The sequence below is a fragment of the Schistocerca gregaria genome, chromosome 2 (genome assembly GCF_023897955.1).
Source record: "Schistocerca gregaria isolate iqSchGreg1 chromosome 2, iqSchGreg1.2, whole genome shotgun sequence".
In the NCBI taxonomy this organism is placed as follows: domain Eukaryota; kingdom Metazoa; phylum Arthropoda; class Insecta; order Orthoptera; family Acrididae; genus Schistocerca; species Schistocerca gregaria.
In genome coordinates this window covers 507851099-507875199 of record NC_064921.1, presented here as the reverse complement: position 1 = coordinate 507875199, position 24101 = coordinate 507851099, and the positions used below count along the sequence as shown (strand labels likewise).

Below are 24101 nucleotides of genomic sequence, written 5' to 3'. Positions count from 1 at the left end.
TGAGGATGGGGTGTGAGTCACGCTTGGGTAGCTCAGTTGGTAGAGCACTAGCCCGCGAAAGGCAAAGGTCCCGAGTTCGAGTCTTGGTCCAGCACACAGTTTCAATCTGCCAGGAAGTTTCATATCAGCACATACACTGCTGCAGAGTGAAAATCTCATTCTGTATAGTGTATTTGTTGGACCAGAACCTGCTGTCCAAATCATTGTTAATGTAATGGTAAAATCTAAATTATGTAGACAGATTGGGAGACAGCAAACGGAACATTGGACTAAAACCCCAAAACATAAATGTGAGAAGCTAATTATTGCTGCAACCATGATTAAAGAGAACTTTTATAATCCTGAGCTTGAAGAGGAGGCAAATTAAACTCATGGCAGGTTGAATGAGTGGCCATGGGAATTTCAAGAAACACCTGTATATGGTAAATGCAGGGAAAGAAGTCCAGAAGTGTAGACTATATGATACTTCATCACAGTTACTGTTTCTATGTGAAACACTGGAGATGGAGGTAAGAAATCAAATGAAATGCAATTACTCCAGCAAAAAAAATGCAATTACTCCTGCATAAGCCACTGGAGACCACAGGTCCCATATCACCAAAAGCTCAAAAACTATACCAAACAATCTCTGACATTTTGTCAGTGGATTTAGAGTTCACTCTGTATATAACTCATTTTGCAAAGATTCAAGAATTAAATTGGGGCAGTATTTCTAGATTTCCTTTTGTAAAGGAACACATAAATGGAGTTCAGTATTACAATGTTTGTTTTGCTGCCCTCAGTTTTATTTCTTGTGTCATCTATGAGTGTCTGGTTATGAACCACCTTAACATATAACTGCACATTCTTTGGGTTTTGTTAGAGCTTTTTTTGTAAGATTCTGCTCCACTAGTCACTTAAGGCTTCACACATTGTCCATCTGACAGACAAACATATAGTGCAGTAGCCACCAGAAAGATCGCGGGAGGTGCACATCAGCACGGTGCGTCACAGACGGTAGTTGCCGCAAATAGAGTCCCATCCATCAGAGGGCACACGAGAATTCGGCCACGACCTCTGCCAGCAGAACAACTACAACAACTCAGGCAGTACGGGCCATGCCCAGTGAGTTCACATCAGGCATGCCTATTAGGCAGTTCCTGGTCTACTTTGAAGTGCGACGGAAAACGTGAACCGTGTTACTACACAACTGGCGACGAGCAGGGTCGTTCTTTCGCATGTTGCGTCGTTGTTCCGGCGTTGCTCTCCATGTTGTCTGCTCCAGAGCCGTTCTCCCGTATGATGAGACAGCGGAGGATTGGGACGCATATGAACATCGCCTTCGGCAGCATTTCCAAGCGTTTCATGTTGCCGATGCAGAGGTATGTCGTGCTCTTTTCTTGTCTTGGATATCTCCCTCGCTGTATGAAGTTTTGCGGCAGCTAGCGCTGTTGCAGGAACCCTCGTCCTTGTCTTTTGACGCATTGTATTCATTATTGTCTTCATATTATCGCCGCCGCACGCATGTTGTGGCGGCTAGGGTCGAGTTCTATCAATGCAAGAAGCAGCCCCATCAGTCTTATCGGGCGTGGGCCGCTACCCTGCACGGTCTTAGTGACAAGTGTCATTTTCTCACGCAGCAGTCACGAGAGTTGTATGCCCACGTTATGGTGCGCTGTGTCATTGTTCGTTCTGGCAACGGGGCCTGCAGTTAGAAGGCCCTTCCCTCGAGGAAGTCCTGTCCATTCCTCAATCATATGAAGTCTCTCACACCGCCAGTCAACAGTTGGAAGCATGGTGCGATGTTGCGATGGTTCAGGGCAGTGTGGCCGGTCCACTGTGTCCAGGGTGGACGACGTGTGAGCGGTACAATCCGGCTGTTACGGCCGCTCCCGCACAGCGCGTAAACAGAGCCCAGTGTTGGGCCATTTGTCACAAATGTAATAAAAAAGGACTCATTGCTAAAGTTTGCTGCTCAGCCTCGAAAGAATCAAAGGAAGCAGTTACAGTGGACATGGACGTTGACATTCAGGAAGTTTCATCGACCCAGGCTCCCGACGCATTGGCCCACAAACTCTTTATCAAGGTGTTGGTTCGGTCATGCTGATTACATCTGCAAGTAGACACGGGCGCAGCAGTTTCTTTGTAGAATGCACAAACTTACTCCAACCTTGGGTCGCCCCCGATGGCGCCAGTTTACCGGCGTCTATGCGGTTATGGTAAACAGTTTGTTCCCCTACTGGGTCAATTCACTACCAACGTGACTTACAAATCAGTCACTCAGTCTATTACTTTTATTGTTGTCAGTGATGCAAGCTGCGCTAACCTTTTTGGCTTGGATGCCTTTCAAGCTTTCGGGTTTTCTATCACTGAGACTATACAGTTGGTCTCCGAAGACGTTCCCGATCAATCATTAGAATCTTTGATCTCTGACTTTCCAGATATCTTTGAGGAGGGACAGAGACGTGTTTCAGACTTTGAAGCTCACTTAATGTTGAAGGCGTCAGATCACCCACGTTTTCTACGTGCGAGGCAGATCCCCTTGGCTCTCCACCATCAGGTAAAAGAAGAGCTAGACCGGCTGACAGCCGTAGGGGTCGTTCTTCCCATTTCTTCTAGTGTGTGGGCTTTGCCCCTCGTTATTGTCAGGAAACCCTCGGGAAAATTACGTCTTTGTGGCGATTTCAAGGCCACCATTAATTCCCAATTGGTGGTGGACACCTATCCTTTGCCTCGTGCTGATGAATCGTTCTCTGCCATAGCGGGAGGCCAATATTTTTTGAAAATCGATCTTTTGGAGGCTTATCATCAGATACCTCTTGATGAGGACTCCAATCTGCTGGCGGTTGTCAACACCCCGTTTGGCCTTTACCAATACCAGCGGTTGTCCTTCAGAATATCCAGTGCCCCGGCAATATTCCAGCGTTATCTGGAGCACGTCACGTCGACAATCCCTCATTGTATTAATTACCTGGATGACATAATTGTCACGGACCACAGCACGAAGGATCACTTGCACAACCTTCGCACCCTCTTTCTCAAATTCAGGTCCGTGTGCTTGCGTTGCAACCTGCGTAAGTCAAACTTCTTCCAACCGTCCATTGAGTATGTGGGCTACACAATCTGTCGGCACGGCATCCAGCCACTAGGAAGTTTGCTCCAAGGTATCGTTGACCTTCTACGGCCCACTTCACTGAAGGAGTTACAAGCTTTTTTAGGCAAGATTGCCTATTACCACCGGTTAATTCTCAGGGCTTCCACCATCGCCCACCCCCTGTACTGCCTTCTGCGCAAGGGTGTTCCTTTTGATTGGTAACCTGCATGTGAGCGAGCATTCACCTCATTGAAAGGCCTCCTCATGTCAGCACCGTGCTTCCTACTTTTGACCCCCATAAGCCGTTGGTCCTGGCTACAGATGCTTCGCAGTATGGGGTAGGGGCGGTCCTGGCCCATCGCAACGCAGATGGTTCCGAGCAGCCACTGGCGTTTGCATCTAAAACTCTTAGTCCCACACAGGCCCATTACTCCCAGGTGGAAAAAGAGGCTTTGGCCATTGTCTATGCTGTTACCAAGTTTCACCCTTTCTTGTATGGCACAAAGTTTCAGTTAATCACTGACCATAAGCCGTTAATCTCGTTATTTGGCCCCGCCTCTCAGATTCCGGATAGGGTGGCCCACAGACTACAGTGCTGGGCCTTGTTCTTCTCTAAGTACCATTATGACATTCATTTTTGCCCTACCAGACAGCATGCCAATGCAGACGCTCTTTCCCGTCTTCCGGTGGGACTGGATCCTAAGTTCGATTGAGAGGAGATTATGTGTTTTCATATGGATATGGCGTCCCGCCAAGCAGTTGATGGCTTCCCAATCACTAGTTCTAGAGTCGCCAGGGAAATGGCAGCTGACGCGGTTCTCCGACGAGTAGTTCGCCTCATTCAGCAGGGGAGATCATCCCGACCTCCAGGCCGGGCCCCGGACCCTCTTCGTAATTATTTTGTTCTACGAGACCGCCTCTCCGTCTTGGAAGGAGTTCTCCTTCTGGCTACCAATGATACAGCTCCTTGAGTGGTTGTTCCTGCAAGTTTGCAAAGGGAAGTCCTCACGTTATTACATGAGGGGGACTTGGGTGTTTCCCATACTAAAACCTTGGCTCGCAGACATGTGCACTGGCCCAGTATTGACAGAGAAATTGAGCACTTGGTGGCCGCCTGTTCCCAGTGTGTGAGCCAACAGGCGTCTCCCAGGTCAGCGTTCACTTCATGGCTGCCTGCAACCCAGGCATGGGAACGTGTTCACATCGATTTTGCGGGCCCGTTTCTCAATGGCTTTTGGCTCATTGTCATTGATGCTTATTCCCGATTTCCATATGTGGTTCGCTGCTCCTCAACCACTTCAGAGGTTGTAATCCAGGCACTAGCAAAAATCTCTTCTGTGGAAGGTCTGCCAGTCACTCTGGTCTCGGACAATGGATCTCAGTTTCTGTCGCAGACCTTCCAGGATTTTTGTATGCGCTTCGGTATTTGGCACGTTTGCTCTCTCCCCTTTCACCCACAATCTAATGGGGAAGATGAGCGCATGGTGCGCACATTTAAGACACAGATGAAAAAGTATGTGCATGAATTTCCTGCGGAGGAGGCATTGACGTTTTTCCTGATGGCATACCAGACCACACCTATGGAAGAACGCAGCCCCGCAGAGCTCCTCCACGGGCGCCAGCCTAGGACTCTGCTGCACCTCCTTCGGCCCAGTCCTTACCAGTCTTCGCAAAACAGAGTACCCGGCTTTCCACTGGGTATGTCGGTCTGGGCACATGGGTTTGGTCGCAATCCACATTGGATACCGGCGGTGGTCCTGCGCCGAAATGGCCACTGGCTCTATACCTTGCAGACGGGGGAGGTATGTCGTCACCACTTTTGGGCACCCACCCTCCTACCCCTCGGGCACCGGCTTCCCCATTGCCAGCACCTGTGTTGGTTTCTCAGGGGACACTACCACCCCTCCCCCCTGTGATTCCGCCGCACAACAATGGCTCTCAGCATTGGCAACCTCCAGTAGCTCCAGCACTGGCATCGCTATCATTAGCGATGCCCCAGCGAGAACCAGCCACCCTCGCAGGCCCGGTTTCTCAGCAGGCTGGTTCACCTGTGGTCGTCCCTTCCCCATCGTCCCTGCCACTGGGTCTTGCCCCTCCCGGGGTGGACCAGGATCCAGAGTTCGACGGCCTGTCTCCCGTTCTGTCCTGGGTTCCAGTGGTGGGATGACGGGGGCCTCTTCATGTGGGTCACTTCCAGCCGTATTCGAAGGTTCCTGCTCGAAGTTTGGCAGATCCCCTCGACTCCAGCCTTCCAATGGACGTGTAGGTCATCACTCCTGCACGACGCTCCACCTTCCAATGCAGTGGATCATAGTGGCTTCACTCCCCAAAGGAGGAGGAGTGCAGTAGCCACCAGAAAGATTGCGGGAGGTGCACATCGGCACGGTGTGTCATGAACGGTAGTTGCCACAAATAGAGTCCCATCCACCAGAGGGCACGCGAGAATTCGGCCGTGACCTCTGCCAGTGGAACAACAACAACAACAACAACAACAACAACAACAACAACTCAGGCAGCACAGGCCATGCCCAGTGAGTTCACATTGGGCATGCGTATGAGGCAGTTCCTGGTCTACTTTGAAGTGCGACAGAAAACGTGAACCGTGTTACTACATATAGCTTTGTTTTATGCCGCTTGTGGACTAGTCACTTAATCTTTAGGATTTTATTTATGAAAACTGTATACAGGAGGATCCCTCCAATTGTTAACTGTTTTATTAGGTACACATTTATCCAGAGCTTGGTCAAATATTCTTATAAATTTGAATTGAGTTTCTCTACATGCTCTTACCCAGAGCTGTCTTTTAAACTACACTATGGGACTTGATATTGCTGTCTTTTTATCTAGTTTACTGAACTTGTAAATCTTTCTCCTTGAGTTGTTCTTTTTATATTAGTAGTCACTGCTGCTACAACTGAATCATGGTAAATAATACAACTTGCAATGTGAGCATTACAAAGAGTTCAAGTTTATTTGTGGATATAAGATGTAATATATTTCTTACATGGATGGGCTCCTGAACATTGTGCTCTAAATAGTGTTCAGAAAGAGTGTATCATTTTATATTGCAGAATATCTTGTCACACTCATCACTTACAAAAATCTTATTGGCCCAATCAACTGTTGGAGCTTCAAGTCTCCTTCAACGACCGCAATATGATTGGGGAAATTATGTATTAGCAAGCTGAGTTTTTTTCTAAGGTTTCTTGTTACCTCTGTGAGTCTGTTTAGTGATCTATGAGAGAACTGAATTGTAAGTATTTGCCCACCCTCAATACTGAATCTGGCCCAAATTATCTTGCAAGCAGCTTCAGTTTCTGTCTTGGTGTATTTGTTTTACCTGTCCACTGCAACAAATACATCATACCTATTTTCCACTATCCTATCCTTTCAATATGCACTCATATTTAAACCAAAAATGTCACTTCTGTCAATTCTCAGTTTTAGCCAGCTTCACTGCTTTTTACAGGTGCTTCAAAGTCTGGTTCTTTGGTGCAACTGCTTTGGTAGCTGATGACAAGGATTATGATAGTCTCTTTTGTGTGTGTGTGTGTGTGTGTGTGTGTGTGTGTGTGTGTGTGTGTGTGTGTGTGTGTGTTTATGGAAGGGGGGGGGGAGGGATTTCTTTTGGTCTTACACTAATATTTCAGGTTCCTGCAACTGTCATGCTCTGGATCATACAGAGAGTGCTCAAATCTAAGAAACCCTTCTGTGCACTCCACACACAGTCAGCTCCTCGGCTAGCAGTTTCTGACGTGTTGTGCAACCACGGCCTATTTAGGGGTACTTTACAATTTTCTCCTCTGTTATTCCATTCACAAAATTCATTGCCTAATTTGTCACAGAAGTTTTGACGTCTCTGGTAACTTTCCATTTAACTCAGAACCAATGAGCCACAATCAGTTCTGGGGACAATGGTGTAAATTGTGAGCTTCACTGAAATTCCACGAATGTGCTGATCTTCTCAATCTTCTTTGCCAGTCATTGGAATGATCCAAGTTGGACTTCAGATTCTATATGACGGGCATCTTGTTTTCCAACATATACCTTAATCTGTAGCAGGTTGCACCTCTTTTCCTCAATGAGTGCCTGCACAGTCTATTCGATATTTTGAATGAATATCAGATAATCCTTCCCATCCCTTGTTGCCATTTCCCTAAGGTCATTTCCCTTCAGGATAGAAAAGGCAACACCCAAGCCTCTGCAGCTGAATTAAATTATCTTTTTCTCAACAGCAGTCAATTCTCAAGTTGTGATAAAATATCAATCGCAAAATAATATCATCTAAACAGATATATTTTCTGTAAAATATGTTTCTACACACAAAGTATAGAAAGCAACCATGTGAGAATCCCTTTGGAGGTACTAGATAAATATGGAGAAAGCACACGCATGATTAAAAACATTGTTTTACATTATTATGGTATTTCAGTTCTAACAAACATCTTCAGTCTCTGTCCTATTAGTGGTACACCTCCTACTGAGTGGAAGCAAAGCTTAATTCAGCCAATAACTCAGAAACACTACCAGCCTTGAAGTAAACTGTTCATGAATAGCTGAGAGATTACCTTAAAACTTATAGCATCCATGAAAAATACTTATCAGGCTTTGAAACCACCACAGTGTGGCACCTGCATCAATCAAAGTGACTGACATCAAAAATGTCTTTGACAGATATAAAGTCGTAATTTAAAATTTTAACAGTGATTAATCTCAGGAAGGCATTTGATGTGCTCAGTTTGACATATTACTTATTAAAATGAAACAACTTAATTTCTCAAACAGTGCAATACTATATTTTGACAGGTACCTCAAAAGAAGATGTCAAAGAGTCATCTGTCAGTCAGAGGACTCATCACAGGAAAACATCTTTATAATGATTCGTGCAAAATGATCCATGGAAAATGAATCTAACCCACTAACTGTGGTCACTGGAATTGCTAAAAGTTCAAACTCTGGACCACTGCTTTTCTCATTCTATACCAATATTTCATGAGTGCTTTACTCTCTTAACTACTCAAGTGCTGGTGGTATCCAATTGTACACAAGCGCCAGCACTAAGAAAAAAACTGCCACTCGATCAAGTGTGAATCACAATCTTTCTATTTGAATGGGTCTTAAACTAAACCCTAAGAAGTCACAGGTCATCCTCACATCTCATCAAAAGTTGATTAGTCAATATTTTTGTGTAAGTCCCTTCTATTCTTGTCAATGGTAGCCAGTAAACATTTCAAGAAACAGGAATAATCTTGGACGAGCATCTAAACTGGAATGCCCAAATTTATGCAGGTAAAAGAAATCTCTCTCCTATCTTTATAAAATACAAAAATTTAGGAAAATATGTCCAGTTTTAATCTTGCTTAGTATTTACCACTGTGATATAGTTCGACATGGCACTGATAAGGAAAACTCCACATGGCGCCATCCGGAAATGAATGCTCACATAAGATATCTGTGAATTATATCAGTCCTTCCTATGCTCAGTTGGATGGATGGTAATTGGTAGATGGCATGATTTTCAAATGCTCTATTTCCTTCATCAGTTTCCTAGTCATTGGTGTGTTCAAAATGTCTTCTAATACATCAGACTTCTGTCATCATACTACAAGTACAATAAAAGATCAAATACATCTAGCATCTTGGCTGCATGTTTGCATAACACTAACTCTTTCTCCATTTCCTTCTCCTTTTCAGTCACACGCCTGTGGAACAAATTATCCTGTAACCTGTGTCTTATCCAGAACATATCTGCATTCAAGGGAATATTAAACCTTCATTTTTTTAAATAATTGGTATAGCTTCCCTCACTATGCTTTCCTCAATGCTTTCTATTTTCTTCTTTTCATCTTTCTGTTAATTTTACCCTAATATTCCTGGCATGCTTCCCTTTGTTCTTCCAGATGGTTGTTTCCATTTCATGCTCAATATTTTGATAAGTGACCTACCCATCTTTTTCAGGAACTATGAGTTTTGTTATTATGTGTACACACTGTCTGGATTCCAACCAGACTATTGATCTTACTCCACTATCTATAGCTCAGCTTGATTTCTGATACACACTACACCCTGTGCTCTCTTTTGCTTTTAAGAGCTCATACTGACATTCTGTGAAATGTAAATTCATTCAGTGTTTTCCAACTATAGTGGATGTGTTGGCTGCCAAAATTTTAATAAATTTAAACTGAAACCTCCATCCCTATTTATTTTCTTTATTTTGACAGACTCCTTAATTATGCTGTACCAGAAGCTTGCATTTGCACTGCAGTATTGGTCTCATCATACTTCATGACTATTAAAAGGCAGTGTTTGGTGACAGCTAATTTACTTGGCTGAATATGTCTTTGACATTCCTTCCATCTCTGCTTGACTGTTCTGATAGTCTGCAAAGATGTGTCCATTCATATGGAATGCAATACACAACCAGTTTTTGGAGACATAGATCATCTTTAACACTTTTTGTCTTATCTGAAGGGGGTGAAATACAATGGATGCCATGTGTCGGTAGGAGTCTACCAAATTATAATTTTGTTGGATATTAGGCCAGCAGAAAGCAGATAATCAATTTTTGAATTCTCTTCCTCGGTCTCAGTTTCAACCCTTCTCTCAGGCATTCTTGATTTTGACTGCCTCACCTATTCAGTTTGATGATCTGAGTGCCCATTCTTCCGTAACACTATATTTAGGTGTTGTAATTCTTTGGTGATCAGTGTTTTCAGTATTGAATTTTTTTTGTGATGGATGGTGATGCCTCAAGACATGGAGACAGAGGTCAATGTGTGTAGGTTATCTCTATACATTGTGACACAAGGATCCTACTGTTCTTCTCTTAACTAACGCATTGAAGCAAGGATACTTAGCCTCCTGATTCAACTCCCTTCATGAATTTAATATTAAAATGTGTGGAATTTAAATGCTCCAGGAACTCTTTAAGCTTTTCTGCACCATGTGGCCACACTTTTTATGTGTCATCTGTGTACCAATAGAAACACATTGGTTTCAACTTGGTGGATTAAGGTGCTTCAAAGCAGTTCATGAATAGGTTCATCACAACATGCAATAACTAACTACCCAATCCCATGCCATCAGTTTGTTCATAATATTTTCTGTCAAATGGTAAATAAGTAGATGTCACAACACGTCTAAAACATTAGATTAGAGACAAGATTAGATTAGTTTTTCGTTCCATAGATCTATATATTGTGTTCTGTTACACAATCATCAAATTTTTCTGAGGTTAGTTCCAAAGAATCAGAAAGTCGAACTCTTGTAAAGAGGGAGACTAAATTGAAATTGAGTATAATATCTGTATCCTCAGACTGCAGTTGACTACAGCAGTTTACAAAATCAGTGGAGGAGCAGATGTGGTGTTTGCACTTCCCCACGTATACTCTGAGAACCTATTTCAGGTATTTTTCCAGGTATATAGGTGCACCAATATTACTAACTATGAGTCTTAGAGGAATAGCTTCATTCTGTACCTTAGGAAGGCTGTACAGCTGTAGTGGCACTGCAGCTCATGTTTTAAGACCTTTAATGATGTTAGGTATAAAAGCTGGCCAGCCATCATATTCACCAGAGACAGAAAATGCTGAGAGAATTTATGTTACACATAATATCAGTATGAGATCTGAAAAATAAAAGAACATCAAAGGGCAAAATAGGTGTCAGGAATCAAATTCAACTATAAATAATGGTGTGAGACCAACAATAGCTCACAGACTGGAGGATTCCAGACAGCGAGTACATAAAACAGCAATACTCACAGCACCTGTAGAGCACAGCTGGATCTGCCACCACAATATTGTTGGTAAAATGGAAACAACAATTTTACAGAACATACAGAAGTGCACTACTAATGAACTGCACCAAGAAAACCTGAGAGACCACTTTACCCTAATATTTCTTGCTCTTCTTCTGACCAGTCAATTTCTTCTTCACACTGATTCCTTCTGTACTGTTGGTCATTTACTTCTACTACATGTGGCTACTCATATTTGACAAAATATAATGAGGAAATTGCTTACTGGTAATAAGACTGATATTCATAAATTACATATATACATCACTATACATTTTGTCACAATTATTATTATTATTATTATTATTATTATTACTATCATCATTATATACTGCTCACGTACCACAGAAACTGCAACGGGTACTCACTGAGGATGTCTCGTTAGACATAAGAGAGGGCTTTACGTCCCTAATCTTACAAGATGAAATGAGTAAATAAATAAATGAAAGTTATTTGCTGTACATTTAAACTGTCAACAATTAATATGTCCCTACCCTTGTACACTTGTTTCCTTGTAACGTGTGTCAGAGCAAGTTGTTAACCTTATATATAGCCACACTGGATTCTCAGCACATTACTGTTTATGATTTAGGTATCTGAATTTTGTCCTATATTGAATATAGGTTCCATAATTCCATTATTATGAGTATTATACAAAGTGGAATGACAAATAATAGAACATTATTGAAGTATTAATGTACAGAGCACATGTTTATTTACACACGGCGAAATTCATCTTTCAAATAGCTTAACAAATGTGCTACTGGAATGAGAAACATGGAAAAAATTATGTAGCATAGTCTACCTCCTAGTAGTTGATGAACTACCAACCAAAAGTGTTTAAAGATTATTTTTAAATGAAGTATTTTTTCAACATTTGATATTGTGTAGAAGATCCTATAGGATGAAATATAGCTCTCATGTTTCATCACGTGTAGTGATCATGGCACCTTTCATCAAGCACGGGGTCCCACAGGGTTCGGTCTTAGGTCCTTTACTGTTCTTGATATACATTAATGACTTACCATTCCATATTGATGAAGATGCAAAGTTAGTTCTTTTTGCTGATGATACAAGTATAGTAATAACATCCAAAAACCAAGAACTAAGTGATGTCATTGTAAATGAAGTTTTTCACAAAATTATTAAGTGGTTCTCAGCAAACGGACTCTCTTTAAATTTTGATAAAACACAGTATATACAGTTCCATACAGTAAATGGCACAACTCCAGTAATAAATATAGACTTTGAACAGAAGTCTGTAGCTAAGGTAGAATTTTCAAAAATTTTAGGTGTGTCCATTGATGAGAGGTTACACTGTAAGCAACACATTGATGGTCTGCTGAAACGTCTGAGTTTGGCTACGTATGCTATTAGGGTTATTGCAAATTTTGGTGATAAGAATCTCAATAAATTAGCTTACTATGCCTACTTTCATTCACTGCTTTCATATGGTATCATATTCTGGGGTAATTCATCGTTGAGTAGAAAAGTATTCATTGCTCAAAAACGTGTAATCAGAATAATTGCTGGAGCCCACCCACGGTAATCTTGCAGACATCTATTTTAGGATCTAGGGATCCTCACAGTATATATATATTCACTTATGAAATTTGTTGTTAATAATCCAGCCCAGTTCAAAAGTAATAGCAGTGTGCATAGCTATAACACCAGGAGAAAGGATGATCTTCATTATGCAGGGTTAACTCTGACTTTGACACAGAAGGGGGTAAATTATGCTGCCACAAAAGTCTTTGGTCACCTATCAAACAGCATCAAAATCCTGACAGATAGTCAACCAACATTTAAAAATAAATTAAAAGAATTTCTAGATGACAACTCCTTCTACTCATTGGCTGAATTTTTAGATATAAATTAAGGGAGGGAAAAAAACTAACTTAAGCATTAGTGTCATGCAATATTTTGTGTAATGTAATATCTTGTACAGACATCTTTCATTAACCTGACACGCTCCACATCATTACAAAGTGTCGTATTCATGATCTATGGAACAAGTATTAATCTAATCTAATCTAATCTCTAATCATGCATCTGGTAATGAAAATTGTAACTAAGTAAATGATTCATGATATTCTTGGAAGCAGTTGTCAGTACTTCAGTTTGCTTTAAAAGACTATGACATGATTTCCCTGAGACACTCTACATAGTTATCCAGACAACAAAGAATACCTTCGTATTCGTAAATGTCTCCAGATGATGAACCCATAGCATACATGGTAAAAGAAGTTAGAAAATTAAGCAAAATTTGATTGACTGATATTTTTAATACTCTAAATTTTTTAATGAACAAATTAACTGCAAATAATGCAATGGAGCTGCAATGATGGTACAAAACATTAAGTAACTCATGTGATATAGAATGTCAGTTATCATTAAAACTATTCTTCTACAATCAAACTGAAGGTACAATTGTTTTCAGTTGTGAACATTCATATGTATCACAGAAATGACATGTACAGATCTAGTATTATTTTCCATTTGATACTCACCTTTTCTTTTGATTTTGCTATATCAGTGTCAGCAAACAACACATCAATTCCACAACAGTGAGTCATAAGTTTCACAACACCCATAATTATTTGGACATGAATATCATGCACTGGGTTGTAGACAAGTAGGACTGTTGGGCGCCTGTAGCTGTTACCATCTAAAAAATTGAAACAAAGATATTAATCTGTGAAAAAAGCTACAGGAAATTGTTGATGCTAAATCATTGCTATGATACTTGTATCTAAAGCCATTAAGACTCTTAAGCAAACACGGAAAATTATAACAGCTTTCAGTTTTCTCCCAGTTTAATGTTCATTTGCAGGTGTACAGATTGTTTATGTTTTGATTTAGGTAACATACATTACTGCTTCATGTCTTATCTTCTTCCAGCCCTCCATGCCCTAACAATTTTCTTGAGTTTCTGATCCATTCTTCGATAAGCATGTTGTCAAGGTTAATGCATATATTCATCAGTTTGGTTACCCTTTCATTCTACCAAATGGAATCTATCACCTCCTTCATTATCTTATCATTTGTCATACTCTTCCGATGTCATGATAAGCTTATTCAAGATTTGATGAAGTTTGTTGTATCTTAAGAAAACTACCAATGAGTTTGTAATTCATAACACACCCTGCATAAGGCTTAAAAGTAACCTAATTTTATGTGATAATATTAAAGAGTGTTGTTATCAAAATCTGAGACAAATCTTCAGAAATTTCAGAAACTGTAAACTGATATCACATACAATTTCATCAAGTTGTTTCATGTGTTCATCAACCACATCTGAATGTCTTCCTCAACTACTTTCATCAGCCATATCGTGTGACCAGCCTTGAATTTTCTGCATCACTCTCTCACTCATAACCCCATCCCCATACACACAACACAACTAATGATGAATCTCAATAGCACTGGCTCCTACTGCTTTCAGAAAGGAAATGGCAGAAAGTATCTCAGAATTGGTGGGTGGCTCTTATAATATTATCCAATTCAGTCACTTGCTGCTACACACTGTCAAACAAAACAGACAGCTGACTGACACAACATGACCTCCAGGGTCTTCTTTTCCAACCACAAAATGCTTTAAAGCTACAATTACTTGTTTACATTTAATAGCCAATCAAATGTTTATGAAATGCCCTGAAATATCCTCTATGCACTTTTGATTCTCTTTTGTTGTGGTTTATTGTTCTGCAGTGACTGGTTTCAATATGAGAAGTGCTCTTTGAATTTTATTGTTATTTGTTGTTTCTTAAAACCCAGAAAGAATATTTCACTCTACAGTAGATCATGTGCAAAATAATGATGACTTGGTATAAGCTAACCATGACTACAACCAAACAGAAGAACTCCTTGGTCTTCTCAAGACACTGACACAAGTCCTGACTTTGATCTCTTATTTTGTTCATAACATTACTGCAGTACTTTGCCATCCTATATTCTAGCCTTTACTATTGTAAATCTTTCAGGCTACTGCATTGACAAACTGAAGTCTTAAGATCAGACACTTATAGTGGAAGTGAAAATGCCACAAAGTCTGCCTACATCACTTTAAAAGAAATCTACACCTCTGACTTGCACTTCGTGTTCCAGATACATTTTTTTAACAATTGCTTGTGATAATATTTGTTCTAAAAGTAATTTATTAGTTGATTTACACTCATCTTGATCTTATGATGCTACTGTTTTGAATGGTCGGTTATCCTTGTGTTTATGTTTTGCATTGAAGTCTCTCAACTGAATGTGTTTACATCTCATGGCAAGCAGTTAGTCTTGGAGCAGATCTGAGAGCTAAGTACTGATAAATCTTTTAGTGTATTGCAGTCAGTTATTTATCTTAGAGGTTTTCAAATGATACTTCTTGCTGTTTCTTGTGAAATATCTATAGATAAAACTTTTGAAAACTTCACCCACTGTGTAGTAATCTGTTTTGCTGAGTGCATCAGTGGGCATTTGAAATTTTTGTTTTAGACAAGTATTCATGTGAAGTCTTTGTAGTAATAGCATTACTAGTTGAGTTGTAATAGCATTAGTAGTTGAGTTGTAGTAGCATTAGTAATTGAGTTGTAGTGGTATTAGTGTGGTGTAACATGGTATTCTTCGGAATACATGTTACACCTTTATCCTCTTAGGCTGACGATACATGTTCACAGTAACTGAAAATATATTTTAGATAGTTTTAAGTGGGAAAGTGGGAAACATACTTTGGTTTAAAATGGGCACAGATGGGGTGCAAAAGCCACCTGTTCCAGACCTGGCAAGGCATAATGGGGATTGCATGTCTCAACATGCTGTGGTGGCTCAATTGTGCTTTGTCTTCATGGATTGGTGGTGTCTTGGAAGTCTCAGAGGAAAAGAGGATGGCAAGAATGAAAATGACAGAATGGCTGAAAATCAGTTCTGAGAATTGTTACTTCTGATTTAGTGATCTATATTACAAGCATTACATGCACATGTTGTGACTTCCTGAAGACTATTCATTATGAAAGAACTATTTGCTGTAAATTGCAATAAAGTTTAAGATTTTGTTGTAAATATAGAAGAGCTCACGCAGAACTGCATTTGTCATTCAGTAGCTTGCATAGATTCAAGCTCTCTTTTAGCACCTGTACATCATAAAAAGGTGAAGAAGTCTGACAGCATGTCCCCGTGGCACTGCACAGTAAAATCATCATAAAAGTAATAAACTTCAACAAAGGAAATCAGAAATTATTTAAGAGGTAAAGCAAACACACACACATCAGTGTGACAGATCATGCAGGGAGTGTAACCACACAACCAACCAAATAGTAACACTTCAGTAGTAATAGTTATATTCTTTCTAGAGAGTAAAATTTGTAATCACTGTCATTAGATTATAAAATTGTTTTACTGTAGTAATAATGTGATATTTGTGCAAAGTATTTTTATTTAGCTGAATGCAGTGAGGAATCCAAGGGGCATTCTGTTGAGATCCTGTCCTGGAATTGCAAGATATGCAGCAAAAATAAATAAATTGAGGAGCAGAAGTGTGTGAGATCTGCGCCTATCAGGTGCATTCAGGAAATGGAAGTTAGGAACTAGATAGGATTATAAGGGAGAAAGGGACTGGGATTGGGAACTGGCAGTTGGTTATAAGGCTGCTAAGAGAATGACATATTCAGACAATTTCATTTTGTGTATCACCAACGTATTTGCCCAACATTACAGTTTAGTGCAGAGCAGTCTCTTGCAGCTGTAAGTGTAGGAAAAATGCAGCAGATATCCACAGTTAAGAAGTTAGATATAAATTCAAATAGAAAGGAGAAGACTCTGCTGTTAGATAGTTCTCATGGGAGTGGTGAGGCCATCAATTGCAGCAAATGTTGGACAGTGAGTACCAGGTCACCAGCACTGTAAAGCCTACTGCAGGGTTGGTTCACATGGTGGGTAACATATGGGAGTCATGCAGGAATTTTACAAAAGAGGATCAAATAGTGATTGTGGGTGGAGCTGGGAATAGCCTTAACAGGTACAGGGAGTAGGGCACAGGTGTTGCCCTGGAAAAGACTGCTACTCATGTTGGTGGCAGATGTGTAGCTCATCCAACTGTTTCAGTATCATGATCATCCTCATCTTAATACTGTTGTTAGGCATATTAACATGAGTCTTGATAAGGCACTGATGGTGAGAGGTATGCCTCACATTGCAGTGGTGCCATTTGAGTCTATCAATGGATTTTGCATTCCACTAGGCACGGCTTGTAGCTCAATAGGTATGGGAAGAGGACATTGGCATAGTTTATTGTTGATAGTGTAGTTGGAATGTGGGGGATCACTCACGGGAAAATTCCTGCAGTAGTTGGCATTACAGCTGCATACTTTTAGACTAAATTCAGCTGATGGGTATCCTTGCTTAAGGGAAGTCTCTGTCTTCAAAATAGGACAGGCATCAAAATCCTGAAGGAATTAGCATACATTTCCATCTCATACAGGTACTGGAGATAAGGTTAAGGAACTTAAATATGTTGGCCTTGGCATTATTGGTATATCACAGTACCATTTAAATAATGTGCCAATTCAGAAACTTCCTGAATGAGATTTTCACTCTGCAGCAGAGGGTGGACTGATATGAAAGTTCCTGGCAGATTAAAACTGCGTGCCCGACCGAGACTCGAACTCGGGACCTTTGCCTTTCACGGGCAAGTGCTCTACCAACTGAGCTACCGAAACACGACTCACGCCCAGTACTCACAGCTTTACTTCTGCCAGTATCCGTCTCCTACCTTCCAAACTTTACAGAACCTCTTCTGCGAAACATGCAGAACTAGCACTACTGAAAGAAAGGATACTGTGGAGACATGGCTTAGCCACAGCCTGGGGGATGTTTCCAGAATGAGATTTTCACTCTGCAGAATCTCATTGTGGAAACATCCCCCAGGCTGTGGCTAAGCCATGTCTCCACAGTATCCTTTCTTTCAGGAGTGCTAGTTCTGCATGTTTCACAGAAGAGCTTCTGTAAAGTTTGGAAGGTAGGAGACGGATACTGGCAGAAGTAAAGCTGTGAGTACCGGGCGTGAGTCGTGTTTCGGTAGCTCAGTTGGTAGAGCACTTGCCCGCGAAAGGCAAAGGTCCCGAGTTCGAGTCTCGGTCGGGCACGCAGTTTTAATCTGCCAGGAAGTTTCATATCAGCGCACACTCCGCTGGAGAGTGAAAATCTCATTCTGGAAACATCCCCCAGGCTGTGGCTAACCCATGTCTCCACAGTATCCTTTCTTTCAGGAGTGCTAGTTCTGCATGTTTCGCAGAAGAGCTTCTGTAAAGTTTGGAAGGTAGGAGACGGATACTGGCAGAAGTAAAGCTGTGAGTACCGGGCGTGAGTCGTGTTTCGGTAGCTCAGTTGGTAGAGCACTTGCCCGCGAAAGGCAAAGGTCCCGAGTTCGAGTCTCGGTCGGGCACACAGTTTTCATCTGCCAGGAAGTTTCAGAAACTTCCTATACCAAGATGCTGATTAGCTGGCTATTTTTCAAGGACCTCTTTGCATCGTGTGCTTGTATGTGAAAAATAGTATTTCTTTTGAACAATAGTACCAGTAATATAACAGTTTTTCAAGCCAATCTCTTGTTTTCACACATAGACATACACATCAAAACAATAAACTCTGTCATCTTTTTTGTCATACTGAATACATGTATATTTTATTACACAATGTTTTAAAAAAGTTCTGCCTCTGAGGCTGCCATTTTCAGTACTGATATTATTTTTTGTGGAGTTACCAGGAATAGTAACAGGGATTTCATTGTCACAGACTACCAAAGATGGGTCACTTTTACTGCTAAATGCTGTCGATTCAATATCACTATCACCATCATGATTACCAGTCAAAGTCCTTTTGTATTTCACTATATATTTATTAAAAACAAAGATTCCAAGACTTACCAAGCGGGAAAGCGCCGGCAGACAGGCACATGAACAAAACGCACAAACACACACAGAGAATTACGAGCTTTCGTAACTGGCAGTTGCTTCGTCAGGAAAGAGGGAAGGAGAGGGAAAAATGAAAGGATGTGGGTTTTAAGGGAGAGGGTAAGGAGTCATTCCAATCCCGGGAGCGGAAAGACTTCCCTTAGGGGAAAAAAAGGACAGGTGTACACTCGCGCACACACACACACAAACATATATCCATCCGCACATACACACATGGATATATGTGTGTGTGTGTGTGCGCGAGTGTACACCTGTCCTTTTTTTCCCCTAAGGGAAGTCTTTCCGCTCCCGGGATTGGAATGACTCCTTACCCTCTCCCTTAAAACCCACATCCTTTCATTTTTCCCTCTCCTTCCCTCTTTCCTGACGAAGCAACTGCCAGTTGCGAAAGCTCGTAATTCTGTGTGTGTGTTTGTGTGTTTTGTTCATGAGCCTGTCTGCCGGCGCTTTCCCGCTTGGTAAGTCTTGGAATCTTTGTTTTTAATATATTTTTCCCATGTGGAAGTTTCTTTCTGTTTTATTTACTTCACTATATATTTATCCATTTTAGCAATTTTGACATGCAAGACTAAAGATATAATATAATTTCAAGCACATATCAAACAGAACACAAACTAACATCTAGTGATCTACATTTTCTGACTTCTGACTAGTTCATTGTTTGTTCGCTTGTTGAAGTCTGGAAATTCAAATTCAGTATAAGTTACACCTTATCCAACATTTCACAAGGAAAAAATCTCTTGCTGAATGTCACATTTCATGATTGTTGCAGAGCTGTCAATTAAAGCACAAAGAACTTCACCAAGTTATTGTAAGTGCTGTCCATTTACTGAATTTTTTAGCTATAAGGGATGGGGTACTCGTTGCAGCAGGTAAGTCAGCTCACTGGTAATATATGTGGTTGAATCAAAATGTTATCTCAAAAGAAAGTAGAAATAAAATTCATACTTTGTAATATAAACGTTTTCATCATATCATACCCAACAAGTTTCATTTCTAATTATTTAATGCAATATAATAATTAAATGTTAGTGCCTTCTATTTACACTATTGACTTAACAAGCAGTATTCCCTTAATATTTCGACTTTTTAGAAAATGGTCACTTAACTTATATGTCAATGTGGATTTTAATTCCTACACAAATTCAATTAGCTGTTTGTTTTAAGATAACCTTTTTACAAAACTGTGTTACAAAAGCCAGCCACTCATCAATGCAGTGAGTGAGTTACAGCCAAGAAGCAAACCTCTATCGTGTCAGTCCAGTTGGGTAAGATGAAAATGTGTACATATATATACATATATTTAAAGAACTGTAACATAAAGAAAAAAAAGAATACTGCAATTTTCAATGAGGTATGCTGTGCAGATCCACTCAAATTTTGGGGATTGCTTGAGCAACTGAGCATACCCGTAGCAAGTGCCTATGCCTGCAGTAGTTTTATTGAATGGCCATAAAACATCAATCCCTAGAAATTTGAATCCTGTTAATGCTTCAGATAACTTCTACAGTGGTATCCTTGTTTGACATGACTCTGCTCCCTGTGTGCATTGTATGCAATTCCCGCCTACAGGTTTACATCTGTCTGCCTACTCTTTTATCAATCCCTTTCTGCTACTCTTCTATTGGTAGATCTGCAACCTTCATGAACCACTAATATGTGACAATGAGCTTCTTGTTGCAATGTATTCCTTAGCTTCACTGGTACCACTACCAATGATCCCAATTTCCTTTCTCTTCATAGCAACCCATCCTGCAAACAAAACTGTGTCTGCTTAAAATACTGCTTACATTCATCATCCACTCTCTGAGCAGTTTGCCATCCCATATGTTCATCACCCCCAATATGTAATACTGATACTTTTCTATTTGAGCCACCTGCATTTCCATACCTCTTCTCAGATTTATGTGCGACTTCAAAATCAAATTCACTTGGTCTTTCTGCCCATTACATAAACCTAGTAAAAGAATCCTTTAACCCCAACAATCATTTTAATGTCATATGATCTGTTATTATTCTAAACTTTTTATTGTGCAGATAACATTTGAAATATATGATTCCATAAATAAAGCTTAACATCTCTTTCACTCTAATGAAATAATTTCTTTCCATATAATTTAGTTGTTTCGAAGCATAAACTACTGGATGCTCTGTGCCTTCTACCTCTTGTGATGACAAAATACAGCCAAGTGCATGGTTTAATGCCTTAAATGATCAAGCAAATTCTCTATTAAAATCACAAATTAAAATACCAATATCAGACTCAATGTTAAAGCTTCTTTTAGCTCCTCAAAACCATGATCACATAAATTTAGTACCCTTTCTTAACAATTGTGTCAATGGTCTGGAAATATCTGCAAATCCTCATACAACTCACTGGTAATAGTTTCAGAGTCCCAAGAATGATTGCAACTCTCTTACAGATTCTGGCACAGGAAAATCAAATACAGCTCTAATTAATCTTGGGGTCTGTCTTAACCCGACCTACGTATGCTACATCTTCCATCATAAAATTACACTTCTTTGTACTCAATATTAACTTTGGGGCTTTAACCTTAGGAATATTTTCCTTAATCACTGCATATACTGTTCCATGACACTCCCATAGGCAATTATATCATCAAGATACACTAAGCGTTATCATGGTTTTAACCCTCTGAGTACTCCATCCCACACTCTCTGAGATATTACAGTTGCATTTTTTAATCTGAATGGCATTCCCAGGACACTGAAAATGCTGTTTTGTGTCAGTCCTGTGGTGCACCCTTCACCTCGCCACTCTGGAGTTACAGTCAACTGGAGGTACAGTTGTAATAATTTAAGTTGTCTGGAAAACTCAGATGTTATGTGATACAAGCTACTGTATGAGGAGGCAAAAGGCAGAAAAATTTCATGACTGGTGCATCCAAAAACAGAAATAACACAAAAATAAGAGAAGAAAAGTCAATTAAGAACAAATGTAGAGAGATTCAAAATAAAAGAAATTTAGCAGGGCAGTTGATGAGCAGATAAGGAGGAAGTAAATTAGGATGACGAGACAGTGGTAAGTTAGTTTGGATGAAAAGATGCAGAAAAGCAAGTCTTGTGAGAATTGGAGACAGTAAAAAAAAGGGGGGGGGGGGGGGGCGGGGGGAGAAAATGGCAAGACAATTAAGATAATGGAGTTCACATTAGGTGATCTTACTGAGTGTAGACATGTACACTATGTTGGTATTTACTTATTTGTAAATAAAATAGAAAGAAACTTCCACATGGGAAAAATATATTAAAAACAAAGATTCCAAGACTTACCAAGCGGGAAAGTGCCGGCAGACAGGCACATGAACAAAACACACAAACACACACACAGAATTACTAGCTTTCGCAACCGATGGCTGCTTCTTCAGGAAGGAGAGGGAAAGACAAAAGGATGTGGGTTTTAAGGGAGAGGGTAAGGAGTCATTCCAATCCCGGGAGCGGAAAGACTTCCCTTAGGGGAAAAAAAGGACAGGTGTACACTCGCACACACACACACACACACACACACACACACATATCCATCCGCACATACACTGTGTATGTGCGGATGGATATGTGTGTGTGTGTGTGTGTGTGCGAGTGTACACCTGTCCTTTTTTTCCCATGTATGTGCGGATGGATATGTGTGTGTGTGTGTGTGCGAGTGTACACCTGTCCTTTTTTTCCCCTAAGGGAAGTCTTTCCGCTCCCGGGATTGGAATGACTCCTTACCCTCTCCCTTAAAACCCACACCCTTTCGTCTTTCCCTCTCCTTCCTGAAGAAGCAACCATCGGTTGCGAAAGCTAGTAATTCTGTGTGTGTGTTTGTGTGTTTTGTTCATGTGCCTGTCTGCCGGCGCTTTCCTGCTTGGTAAGTCTTGGAATCTTTGTTTTTAACATATTTACTTATTTGTTTATACCTCTAGTTTGATAGGACCAATTTGATGAGCTAATCTCCATCATCATAGAACAAGTCAGTACATAAAATTACATGAGAAAATTTACTACAAAATAAAATAAAATATGAGTCCTGTGGAGATGACAAGCTGCTGAGTACATATTAGCATAATCAACAACATATGACAGTAACTTCCTTAAATGTTTTCCAGGAGCTCTCTGACAGAATAGAAGGAGGGACTCATGAGGAAATTCTTCAAGTTAGAGTGGAAAGTTTGGGGATTACTGCTAAGATTTTTTAAATTCTTGTGCTAGGTTATTGAAAATGGGCATTACTACTAATATTTTTTAAATTCTTGTCCTAGGTTATTGAAAATGGCTGCAGCAGAATAATATGTGCCTTTGTCCACAGGAGTCAATGATATATGGTCCAAACACAGATTGGATTTCTTCCTACTATTAAGTGAGTGAAAGCTGCTTATAATTCTTCTTGAGAGTCCAATATCAGAATTCCCAGACTGTCGTACAGGGCTCAGCAAGAGGTTCATGAATTTACACCACATATTGCTCGAACTGCCCATTTCTGAATCAATAATACTTTTTATGAGTTACTCCAGACTGTAGTACCTTATGTCATAAGTGAACAAAAATAAACAAAGTAGACTAATTTTTGCATTGGGCTATCACTTATTTCAGATACCGCTCTGATGGTAAGTATAGCAACATTTAGTTTTTGAACTAAACCCTGACCATGAGCTTTCCGTGACAGCTTACCATCTATCTGAACACTTATGAGTTTGATGAGTTTGAATTGTTCAGGCTCGCTAATCATATACCCATTCTGTGTAATCACAATGTCAGTTTTAGCTGAAATGTGTGTTAGAAACTGAAACTTAATGTGATTTAACATACATTTATTTTCTACTAGCTGAGAAACCCAGTACTTCCTGAGTATTTTTTTATATACGTGCCCAAGACTTCATACACATGGAATTTATTTTTTACTTACAAAGCTTCTACATAAACAATGTTTGAAGTAATATGATTGGGGACAGGAATGAAGATATTGTTTGCTTCAGCAACATGGGAGACAGCCACATAGAACTGTCCATGCAAAAAGCATCTGATACTAAAGCCCATGCCAGCAATATGCAGCATCTGGCCTTGTGCTTTGTTTATGATCATAGCATAACATAAGCCCACCAAGAATTATACATGTTTAAAGCAATCTAGGGAGACAGGTGTGTGCATATGAGTGACTGAGAGTATGTGTGTTTGTGTGCATGTTTTTCCAAAAAGCTCGAGAAAGGAAGTTTATTCCAAAGGCTAGCAAAGCTCTGTACCTTTTGTTCGCGTACCTGTTGATGATGCAGTGCTT

General features: G+C 40.3%; 1 protein-coding gene across 2 annotated transcripts in view; it reads right to left on the bottom strand.

Moving 5' to 3' along the window:
- Positions 1-24101, bottom strand: part of LOC126329050 (uncharacterized) — a 207858-nt gene that overhangs the window by 26181 nt on the left and 157576 nt on the right. For both annotated transcript variants that reach the window (XM_049996093.1, XM_049996091.1), the window contains one exon: positions 13382-13539. In XM_049996093.1, coding sequence (XP_049852050.1) covers positions 13382-13539 — 158 coding nt within the window. The remainder of the gene's footprint in view (positions 1-13381; positions 13540-24101) is intronic.